The sequence below is a fragment of the Cherax quadricarinatus genome, chromosome 34 (assembly GCF_038502225.1).
Source record: "Cherax quadricarinatus isolate ZL_2023a chromosome 34, ASM3850222v1, whole genome shotgun sequence".
Classification (NCBI taxonomy): domain Eukaryota; kingdom Metazoa; phylum Arthropoda; class Malacostraca; order Decapoda; family Parastacidae; genus Cherax; species Cherax quadricarinatus.
In genome coordinates, this window is record NC_091325.1 from 26,981,228 (window position 1) to 26,993,622 (window position 12,395).

Genomic DNA, 12,395 nt, shown 5'->3' on the forward strand with positions numbered 1-12,395 from the left:
GTGGTTGTTGAGAGCACTGTCAGGTGGTTGCTAAAAGCACTGTCAGGTGGTTGCTGAGAGCACTGTCAGGTGGTTGCTAAGAGCACTGTCAGGTGGTTGCTGAGAGCACTGTCAGGTGGTTTCTGAGAGCACTGTCAGGTGGTTGTTGAGAGCACTGTCAGGTGGTTGCTGAGAGCACTGTCAGGTGCTTGCTGAGAGCACTCTCAGGTGGTTGTTGAGAGCACTCTCAGGTGGTTGCTGAGAGCACTGTCAGGTGGTTTCTAAAAGCACTGTCAGGTGGTTGCTGAGAGCACTGTCAGGTGGTTGCTAAGAGCACTGTCAGGTGGTTGCTGAGAGCACTGTCAGGTGGTTTCTGAGAGCACCGTCAGGTGGTTGTTGAGAGTACTGTGAGGTGGTTGCTGAGAGCACTGACAGGTGGTTGCTGAGAGCACTGTCAGGTGGTTGTTGAGAGCACTGTCAGGTGGTTGCTGAGAGCACTGTCAGGTGGTTGCTAAAAGCACTGTCAGGTGGTTGCTGAGAGCACTGTCAGGTGGTTGCTAAGAGCACTGTCAGGTGGTTGCTGAGAGCACTGTCAGGTGGTTGCTGAGAGCACTGTCAGGTGGTTGCTAAGACCACTGTCAGGTGGTTGTTGAGAGAACTGTCAGGTGGTTGCTAAGAGCACTGTCACGTGGTTGCTGAGAGCACTGTCAGGTGGTTGTTAAGAGCACTGTCAGGTGGTTGCTGAGAGCACTGTCAGGTTGTTGCTGAGAGCACTGTCAGGTGGTTGCTGAGAGCACTGTCATGTGGTTGCTAGGAGCACTGTCAGGTGGTTGCTAAGAGCACTGTCAGGTGGTTGCTGAGAGCACTGTCAGGTGGTTGCTAAGAGCACTGTCAGGTGGTTGCTGAGAGCACTGTCAGGTGGTTGCTAAGAGCACTGTCAGGTGGTTGTTGAGAGGACTGTCAGGTGGTTGTTGAGAGCACTGTCAGGTGGTTGCTAAAAGGACTGTCAGGTGGTTGCTGAGAGCACTGTCAGGTGGTTGCTAAGAGCACTGTCAGGTGGTTGCTGAGAACACTGTCAGGTGGTTGTTGAGAGCACTGTCAGGTGGTTGCTAAGACCACTGTCAGGTGGTTGCTGAGAGCACTGTCAGGTGGTTGCTGAGAGCACTGTCAGGTGGTTGCTGAGAGCACTGTCAGGTGGTTGTTGAGAGTACTGTCAGGTGGTTGCTAAGTGCACTGTCAGGTGGTTGCTGAGAGCACTGTCAGGTGGTTGCTAAGAGCACTGTCAGGTGGTTGTTGAGAGCACTGTCAGGTGGTTGTTGACAGCACTGTCAGGTGATTGCTGAGAGCACTGTCAGGTGGTTGCTGAGAGCACTGTCAGGTGGTTGCTGAGAGCACTGTCATGTGGTTGCTAAGAGCACTGTCAGGTGGTTGCTGAGAGCACTGTCAGGTGGTTGCTGAGAGCACTGTCAGGTGGTTGCTGAGAGCACTGTCAGGTGGTTGCTGAGAGCACTGTCAGGTGGTTGCTAAGAACACTGTGAGGTAGTTGCTGAGAGCACTGTCAGGTGGTTGCTGAGAGCACTGTCAGATGGTTGCTGAGAGCACTGTCAGGTGGTTGCTGAGAATACTGTCAGGTGGTTGCTAAGAGCAGTCTCAGGTGGTTGCTAAGAGCACTGTGAGGTGGTTGCTAAGAGCACTGTCAGGTGGTTGCTGAGAGCACTGTCAGGTGGTTGCTGAGAGCACTGTCAGGTGGTTGCTAAGAGCACTGTCAGGTGGTTGCTGAGAGCACTGTCAGGTGGTTTCTGAGAGTACTGTCAGGTGGTTGCTGAGAGCACTGTCAGGTGGTTGCTGAGAGATCTGTCAGGTCGTTGCTGAGAGCACTGTCAGGTGGTTGCTGAGAGCACTGTCAGGTGGTTTCCAAGAGCACTGTCAGGGGGTTGCTGAGAGCACTGTCAGGTGGTTGCTGAGAGCACTGTCAATTGGTTGCTGAGAACACTGTCAGGTGGTTGCTAAAGCACTGTCAGGCGGTTGCTGAGAGCACTGTCAGGTAGTTGCTAAGAGCACTGTTAGGTAGTTGCTAAGAGCACTGTCAGGTGGTTGCTGAGAGCACTGTCAGGTGGTTACTGAGGCCACTGTCAGGTGGTTGCTGAGAGCACTGTCAGGTGGTTGCTAAGAGCACTGTCATGTGGTTGCTGAGAGCACTGTCAGGTGGTTGCTGAGAGCACTGTCAAATGGTTTCTTAGAGCACTGTCAGGTGGTTGCTGAGAGCACTGTCAGGTGGTTGCTGAGAGCACTGTCAGGTGGTTGCTAAGAGCACTGTCAGGTGGTTGCTGAGAGCACTGTCAGGTGGTTGCTAAGAGCACTGTCAGGTGGTTGCTGAGAGCACTGTCAGGTGGTTGCTAAGAGCACTGTCAGGTGGTTGCTAAGAGCACTGTCAGGTGGTTGCTGAGAGCACTGTCAGGTGGTTGCTGAGAGCACTGTCAGGTAGTTGCTGGCAGTGACATTCACCTCCGGTGAGTAACAACATACTCGTCTCATCACTGTTGTATGCCAACATGTAACTAACATACTCTCTAGTTAAATTCTAATATTATTTGATTTTGATACCATTCAAAGATTAAAGAAGAGTAAAGAAATTTGTGATAATACTTTAGTAAGTTTGTGATTTCTTAAATTATAACTGAAATAAAACTCAGAATTTTAATTGTTTATTTAACAAATGTTAGTAAATGTTAAAAGTGATTTCATATAGCATTTTTAATAAGTGTTTCCTTGTAGATGATCGTCCTTAAATACCAGAGTTTACTATACAAATAACATGAGAAAAACAATACACGATCTAAGACTAATTACGTGCATAGAAAAAGATATTGTAACACCATAGACGTGGCGCTATCTGTAACATGGTAACATACTTCTAAAAGCACTATACAAGGGTACAAATTATTCTGCGCTTAAGAATAAAGTTGCAATTCCGTGGCCGGAACAATTTACGAATAACTCGAACTTAAGAAATTCTGAGAAGAGACTTGTGACGACGTATCGGTCAGTGTTGTGCCTCTGTTATGCTTCTAAGACAGGAGAATAAAAGAAGAATGGAAGAGGGAAGAGGAAGAAAGTAGTAGTGGTAGAAATGGTAATAGTTGTAGTGGTACTAAAGGTAGAAGTAGCGGAAGTAAAGTTGTAGTAGCAGAAGTAGTAGTAGTACTAGTAGTAGTAGTAGTAGTAATAATAGTAGTAGCAGTAATAGTAATAGTAGAAGTAGCAGTAATAGTAAGAGTAGTAGTAGCAGCAACAGTAATAGTAGTAGTAGCAGTAATAGTAATAGTAGCAGTAGCAGTAATAGTAATAGTAGTAGTAGCAGCAATAGTAATAGTAGTAGTAGCAGTAATAGTAATAGTAGTAGTAGTAGCAATAATAGTAGTAGCAGTAATAGCAATAGTAGTAGTAGCAGCAATAGTAAGAGCATTAGTGGTGGTAGTAGTAATAATAGTAAGAGCATTAGTAGCAGTAGTAGTAGTAATAGTAAGAGCAATAGTAGTAGTAGCAATAATAGTAAAAGTATTCGTAGTAGCAGTAGTAGCAATAGTAGTAGTAGCAGTAATAGTAATAGTAGTAGTAGCAGCAATAGTAATAGTAGTAGTAGCAGTAATAGCAAGAACATTAATAGTAGTAGTAGCAGTAGCAGTAATAGCAAGAGCATTAATAGTAGTAGTAGAAGCAGTAATAGTAAAAACATTAGTAGTAGTAGTAGCAATAGCAGCAGTAGTAGTAAGAGCATTATTAGTAGTAATAAGAGCATTAATAGTAATAGTAGTAGTAAGAGCATTAGTAGTAGTAGTAACAGTAGTAGTAGTAGTAGTAATAGTAGTAGTAGTAATAGTAGTAGTAGTAATAGTAGTAGTAGTAGTAATAGTAGTAGTAGAAGTAATAGTAGTAGCACTAGTAGTAGTAGTAATAGTAGTAGCAGTAATAGTACAGAATTAATGATAATGGCAGACACCAGCAATAACAGTTGCAAGATACATTATGAGAAAGTTCAACTAATCATGGAGGAACAACATTGTATCTAATAATTTAGCAACATTTGTGATGTTAGGAAACTTACTTTGACACGTTTCGTTTATCAGGAGATTTTTTCAGTCTGCTGATGAACGTTTCAATCTCCTGATGAGCGTTTCAATCTCGTGATGAACGTTTCAATCTCATTATGAACGTTTTAATTTCCTGATGGACGTTTTAATCTCCAGATGAACGTTTCAATCTCCTGATGAACGTTTTAATCTTCTGATGAATGTTTTAATCTTCTGATGAACGTTTCAATCTCCTAATGAACGTTTCAGTCTCCTAATGAAGGTTTTAATCTCATGATGAACGTTTTAATCTCCCGATGAACGTTTCAATCTCCTAATGAATGTTTTAATCTGATGAACGTTTCAACCTTCTGATTAACGTTTTAATCTGACAAACGTTTCAATCTCCAGATGAACGTTTAAATCTCCTGATGAACATTTCAACCTTCTGATGAACGTTTCAATCTCATGAACGTTTCAATCTTCTGATGAACGTTTTAATCTGATGAACGTTTCAATCTCCTGATGAACGTTTCAATCTCCTGATGAGCGTTTCAATCTCCTGATGAACGTTTCAACCTTCTGATGAACGTTTTAATCTCCTGATGAGTGTTTAAATCTCCTGATGAACGTTTCAATCTTCTGACAAACGTTTCAACCTTCTGATGAACGTTTCAATCTCCTGATGAACGTTTCAATCTTCTGATAAACGTTTCAACCTTCTGATGAACGTTTCAATCTCCTGATGAACGTTTCAATCTTCTGATAAACGTTTCAACCATCTGATGAACGTTTTAATCTCCTGATGAACGTTTCAATCTCCTGATGAACATTTCAATCTCCTGATGAACGTTTCAATCTCCTGATGAACGTTTCAATCCCCAGACGAACGTTTAAATCTCCTGATGAACGTTTCAATTTCCTGATGAACGTTTTAATCTCCTGATGAACGTTTTAATCTCCTGATGAACGTATCAATCTTCTGATAAACGTTTGAGTCTTCTGATGAACGTTTTAATCTCCTGATGAACGTTTCAATCTCCTGATGAACGTTTCAGTGTCCTGATGAACGTTTCGATCTCCAGATGAACGTTGAAATCTCCTGATGAACGTTTCAATTTCCTGATGAACGTTTCAATCTCCTGATGAACGTTTTAATCTCCTGATGAACGTTTCAATCTCCTGATGAACGTTTCAGTGTCCTGATGAACGTTTCGATCTCCAGATGAACGTTGAAATCTCCTGATGAACGTTTCAATTTCCTGATGAACGTTTCAATCTCCTGATGAACGTTTTAATCTCCTGATGAACGTTTCAATTTCCTGATGAACGTTTCAATCTCCTGATGAACGTTTTAATCTCCTGATGAACGTTTCAATCTCCTAATGAACATTTCAATGTCCTCATGAACGTTTCAATCTCCTGATGAACGTTTTAATCTCCTAATGAACATTTCAATGTCCTCATGAACGTTTCAATCTCCTGATGAACGTTTCAATCTCCTAATGAACATTTCAATGTCCTCATGAACGTTTCAATCTCCTAATGAACATTTCAATGTCCTCATGAACGTTTCAATCTCCTGATGAACGTTTCAATCTCCTAATGAACATTTCAATGTCCTCATGAACGTTTCAATGTACTGATTAGCGTTTCAATCTCCTGATGAACGTTTCAATCTCCTAATGAACATTTCAATCTCCTGATGAACGTTTCAATCTCCTGATGAACGTTTAAACCTTCTGATAAACGTTTTAATCTCCTGATGAGCGTTTCAATCTCCTGATGAACGTTTCAATGTCCTCATGAACGTTTTAATCTCCTGATGAGTGTTTCAATCTCCTGATGAACGTTTCAATCTCTAGACGAACGTTTAAATCTCCCGATGAACGTTTCAATTTCGTGATGAACGTTTCAATCTTCTGATGAACGCTTCAATCTTCTGATGAACGTTTCAATTTCCTTGTGAACGTTTCATTCTCCTTATGAACGTTTCAATCTCCTGATGAACGTTTCAATCTCCTGATAAACGTTTCAATCTCTTGATGAACGTTTCAATTTTCTGATAAACGTTTCAATCTCCCGATGAACGTTTCAATCTCTTGATAAACGTTTCAATCTCCTGATGAACGTTTGAACCTCCTGATGAACGTTTCAATCTCCTGATGAACGTTTCAATGTACTGATTAGCGTTTCAATCTCCTGATGAACGTTTGAACCTCCTGATGAACGTTTCAATCTCCTGATGAACGTTTCAATGTACTGATTAGCGTTTCAATCCCCTGATGAACGTTTCAATCTCCTGATGAACGTTTCAATCTAGGAGATGCGTATTTAAATAATAAATTTTTCAGTATTATATGTCTGTCGTTGCTAGTTCTGAATTACTTGCAAAGCTAACATTAGGCCTGATGTACCGACCCACAAATCTAAGCAGTGGCCAATGTGAGCCTCTGTGGGAGGCAACTGTCAAGGCATCTAGATGGAAAAATGTTGTTTTAATGAGACACCTTGATCTCTCTCTCTCTCTCTCTCTCTCTCTCTCTCTCCCTCTCACTTACACTCTCACTCTCACACTCTCTTTCAGTGTCTCACACACACACACTCTCTCTCTTACCTTCTCCGGACGTATTTTATATTCTGGGACCTTCTCAAACGCCTTGTCAAAGTCTTCTTTTGTTCTGATCTTGGTACGGAAGAGGTCAAGTGCCTGGGCCGGGGCCTTGACCACCGTCAGCATGTCCTCTAGTTTGATTGTCATTCTGCAAACCATGGTAACTAGAATGAGCAACAAGGGTAAACTAATTCTGATTAACAACATATCTCTAGTACATGAAATGGGCTGAGGCAAAACTAGTTATGTGGGAAAACAGAGACATATGACGATACACAACCTGTGATGGGTGTTTGCAGAGAGAATCTCTGGGGCACTTGCTCCAAGTGTGTCCACGTATACATGGACAAAGAGTTAGACGACATGATGAGGTAGATGCAATTGCTGCAGATTGCATAGCAAAGAAGCACGCAGAAATTACAGAGCCGCATATACCTACGGCGGGTGGTACATGTAAGCTTGATTTGCTATTTTGCGATATTGGAAACAAGAAGGCCTATGTATTAGATATAAAATTGCCAGCGACTCCGGAGCAGCATCTATGACTGACCAATATCACCAGAAAACCATGTACTACGATACAAGACCTATCTGAAACTGGGCTAGCAGATGGGCAACCCAGCAGATGCAGTTAGGTAACACGCAGGACAATGCTGGGAGCCAATGAGATGCAGAGGCCAGGCCCATTGATCCTGGTGGGATAGTACTTGGTGCCGTCATTATCACTTGGAGGGGTGCAATATCCCCAAAATCATATCATATCCTAAATAAAGAACAAAGAATTGGTGCGTCGAAGATTGAATTATACACCATTAAGGCCTTAGACTTAGAGGGATCCATCCTGCAGTGGAGGATGCACAACCAGTGGGGTGGCCGTAGAGCCATTCAGCCCCACTAGGTTAGTAGTATAATGATAAGGTGGCTGTTGGCCATTTTTAGCCTCATGTCCAACTAACACATGCATGGGGCGGGGGAAGGGTTGACCTTGGCCATTAATGTAGACAGCCTGTACTGTCTGCACAGACAGCCCATACTGTCTGTCAGCTTAGTTCATATTTTGCGCCACTCAGGTGCTGCCCTCTGGGCCTGTCCAAGTCTGTGGGAAGCTGGTCCCACACTCTCACTCACACAGCGGCCTGGCAGCAAGACAGAAGGCCTAGTAGCTCTCTCGTGGGCATGGCCCCTCCTGGGCCATGGGCACAACACACAAGCCTGTGTACCCACCACGACTTAACAATAAAGTAAGAAGCCTTCGAAGACGTATCATTTACTCCCTGCTACCAGAACACCAAACAAATTGGTTATAAATGGTGGGAAGCTGTGATCGCAGCAGTTGTGTTTGCCCAGAGAGAGGAAGAAAGGTATGAAGTCATCTTCACTTTATCACCCTATACAAGAAGCATCCGTCTCTCTGAGTTATCCTGACGTCATGTCTGCACGTTTGAGCATCCAGACACAGGTACAAGCAGGATCTAGCCGAAATTGCCGAATTTCTTCGAGAATTGTAAGTGGCGTCCCAGTGACCTCACGCTACAGCGTCCCACGCTGTTTCTCAAGTCACGTGTTCAGTGTCACTTGTATGTTGTTGTTGTTGTTCAGCTCAGTACAGCTGTTTCAGCAAGTCAGAGGTGAGTTTTGTGGTTATTTCTGCGTCCAGTGTGAGCTTCTCCACGTGTTTGTGGGTGGGGGAGGAGGAGGAGGAAGTGGCCGTTCCTCACCTTGCCCATGCTCGCCCTACTCATGCTCACCCGTCTACCATACACTCACCACTGCCCACTCCCTCTGCTGTGTTTTCTGCTGTTTTTCGTGTGATTTATTGCCAGAGCTGTGTATCCGAGTGTCCGAGGCCACTCGAAGCCACGTAGAGAAGCCACGTAGATCAGCATGTCACGTAGATCACGACACCACGTGGATCCCGATGCCACATGGGGTGTGGACGATGTCACGTGGATCTACAAGCCACGTGAGTTACCAGATGTCCCAGGCCACATGCTGTGGTCTGCTGCCGGCATCACATTGACGTCACCGACGATGCTGCCCGACGTCACATTGTCTGCCTGTCACCTCGAGATGTCTGCTGACATCACAGTGCTGCTGACAGTCACCTCGCGACATCACATGATGTCACATCGTGTGTTTCTAGTAATTATTTCAGTATTGTCGAGAAGATTGAGAGAAGATATATGTCGTGTGTTAAATAATTCCTCTCAGTCAGTGTTCTCACATGTTAGTATATAGTTTAGTGTCAGTTTTGTACACAGAAAAGCATCATTTGCTAGTTTAAGACATGTTGTACCGCATGTACCACGGGTGTGTGTAGTTTCCTTGTGTCCAGTGAGGTCTGAGCCAGACCTGAGTAGCACCACTGTGCTAAATCACCTGATGTGATCAGTGCATTTGACAGCTGTTATCAGTCAGTTCTGAGCCCAAGTCCCCTTGTACAGAAAGCTCTTACGCTCGTCGCTCATAGATGTTCTGCAGAATCGTACCTGCTACGATTCCCATCGAGATTTGTTTCACTTCACCTCCAGACCTTCAGAGTGCAGTTATATGTAGAGAAACAAGTCTTGGGATGCTTAGACTAACCTCTGTTATAACTCCAACTGCCGAGAGAATGACACTCATCAAGCCGCAGTTAGCCCTGTCGGCAGGCGCTGTGTCAGCCTCATGTCACAAGCTTCAGTGAGCTCCTGCACAAAGATGTCACTCTGACCGCTAGCTTGCTCACTGCAGTCTGATGTATGATGTTGTGACTCCCAGATGTTTCGCCCAGTTGTCTCTGCCACGACTCGCTCCGCAACTTGCTCCACGCTCTCCAGCAGTGACAGCCCAGTGAGAATACCAGTCGAGAAGTGTCCTCCTGAGTCGCTTGCCAGAAGTCCTGCCCAGTTGCCGAGTTTTGTCGACACCTCACTCGAGGGCACCAGCATGTCGTGCCCCAGGTTGAGTGAAAACCTGCAGCGATTCCTACGATGACTGCTTCAAGACCGTACCCTGTTACGTCACAGCTCAGCCACAGTGATGTCTTCTGTGTTGCAGTATCTGTCCAGATGTAGGAAGGCATGCAGTGATGCCCATCGACGCTCACTGCCTATGACCATGATGTTTAGCACGCCCCACATGCTTTTTTCTTCCCTCCCTGTAGGAAGTTTTTTTTTTCCATGTCCATATGTATATATATGTTTTTATTTTGTGTTCTGTGCCCTGTTCCTATGAGAGAGTGACCAAGTTTTTTTTACCCCCAGTATTGTCGCATCGGGACAACGCGAGGTAGGTGGCCGAGCGTATGTAGACAGCCTGTACTGTCTGCACAGACAGCCCATGCTGCCTGCCAGCTTAGTTCATATTTTGCGCAACTCAGGTGCTGCCCTCTGGGCCTGTCCAAGTCTGTGGGAAGCTGGTCCCACACTCTCACTCACACAGCGGCCTGGCAGCAAGACAGAAGGCCTAGTAGCTCTCTCGTGGGCATGGTCCCTCCCGGGCCATGGGGACAACACACAAGCCTGTGTACCCACCACGACTTAACAATAAAGTAAGAAGTCTCCGAAGACGTATCATTTACTCACCGCTACCAGAACACCAAGCAAACTGGTTATATTAAGCTCCCCTCGGAGGAGCACCTAATGTGGGAGTGGATAAGGAGATCCGGTCAGCCGTCCCTGCCACATAAATGGCACATGCCATCAACGGCTAAAAGGATGAAAAAAAAAAAATCTGAATAACAACATATCTATTATACATGAAATGGGCTGAGACAAAACTAGTTACGTGGGAAAACAGAGACTTATGACGATGCTTAGAATCAATGGAAATTAATACAACAAAAAGCTTCACACAGAATATGGATAGTTTTTTGATTTGGAGATCCTGTCGCCCTCAGTATGCTGGAAAACCATCGCTCACACTTCCTAAACATTCTGGAGACATCCTTAACAGCTTCCATGACTTGCAAATGGTTACTCTCTTCCCGAGGTAACCAGTTCACAAGCTTTCGATCTTCTGCACCAGAAAACTGATGACTCCCTCAATCTATCTGTTCCTGCCCAAGACTTCATAAACTTCACTGGAGTCTTCTTCGGTGTCAGTTGCTTCTCCTTCGAAGACTCTTCCACTAGACATTCGAGTTCTCCGTTACGTGCTGCCCTTACATGCTAAAGGAGCGACATGTTTATAATTCTCAGGGATTTGATGTCTGACTTCCAGTGCTAGTGCTTAGTCAAGTCGAACTATCTATTCAGTTTGCACTCGAGGGGACAACCAGTCACTCTTGCCTTGATTTTTCTCTGTAATCTGACAGTGAATGTTAATTTAAAGGCTATCGTAAATGTACCAACTAACACGATCTTCTCCACTATTATTCACACTATGACACCAAATTAAAACACTGTGTTGTCATAGTTATTTCCCTAAGAGATCCTTGTATCCGTGGTAACGAATATTTTCTCTAAATCCCACTTCTCTCGACATTGAATCAGAGATTATTGATGGCGTGTTCACATTATTATGCACTCACTCGGACCTGACATTACTAACAAGAGAAGTGTATTTCACCCCAACAACTCTTTTGCAAAACACATCTATCAACTACAACTGCAAACTAATGTTAGCCACCGCTGTCTTTATTACATTCAAAAACATCAGACAGAATCTCAACTTACGATGTTGAATGTAATTGTATATACTTATAATACCGCAGAAGTCTATACAGTTCCGTAACAGTTAATTTAAAATTTGCACTGGTGAAACATTAAGAAAACTCCACAAATGCATTTCGCAACACCAATACTCCAGGAGAACAGAGAACTTTAACTATGTCTGAACATAGTTAAAGTTGGGTGTCAAGACTGCATATTTGTTGTTCCATTCTCCTCAACTCTTCCAATTTCTTCCTGAGAATTGTGTAAATGGCATCACTTCCCTGAGGAGCTCCAAGCAAGACGCACGATCCTGGTAGTTTGGATCTCACTGCATCTATTACTTGTTGATTGACTGAGATGATTTCACATTCGGATGGATTCAGGATGAGACCCACTTTGTGTCCCCGTGTCATCATCTGTGTAAGATCACCTAAGAGGGACTACTTTGTACCTGCTAGTGTGCCATCATCCAGGAACCAGATGTTTAGCTTACTGGTCAGTCTGACTGTGATTTCTCTAACCGCTATACAGAAGAGAAATGGTGCAAGAGGATCCCCTGATCCCCTTGCTGGATACCCTCTGATGATGAGATTTCATGCTCTCCAAACAGGAGCATTGATTCCTTACTATATCCAGCTGAAACAAAAGGGAAGAGACCAGAGAAAAGTTCTTGTACAGCTGTGGAGTGGATGATGGTGAAAGTTTTTCTTTTTCAGGCCACCCTGCCTTGGTGGGAAACGGCCGATGTGTTAATAAAAAAATAAAAATAGTAATATATGTCATGCCGAATATGTAAAACTGGTCAATTAGCAAGAACTCATTTAAAATTAAGTCCTTTCTAAAATTTTCTCTTATACGCCTAATGATATATTTTTTTAATTTATGCTATTATAAAAATTAATGATTTTGCACCAAAAGAACCGTAGTAAACTTATCTAACCTTATTATAACAAGCACAATTTAATTTAGCCTGATCCATCTACATGCATTTTATATAATTTAATTAATACTAAACGCAATGAAATATTTTTTTGGTAGGTTTAGAATGATTCTTGGGAAATTATTGCTTTCACAAATTTTCGCTTGCCTTATTTG

The 12,395-nt window shown here is 43.6% G+C and overlaps 1 protein-coding gene across 1 annotated transcript in view; it reads right to left on the bottom strand.

Moving 5' to 3' along the window:
• Nucleotides 1-6,810, bottom strand: part of LOC138853599 (uncharacterized) — a 228,908-nt gene extending 222,098 nt beyond the window's left edge. Inside the window, 1 exon segment of the mRNA XM_070091262.1 lies at nt 6,667-6,810. Within this exon segment, the coding sequence (XP_069947363.1) occupies nt 6,667-6,810 (144 nt within the window).
• Between the last annotated feature and the right edge of the window lie 5,585 nt (nt 6,811-12,395).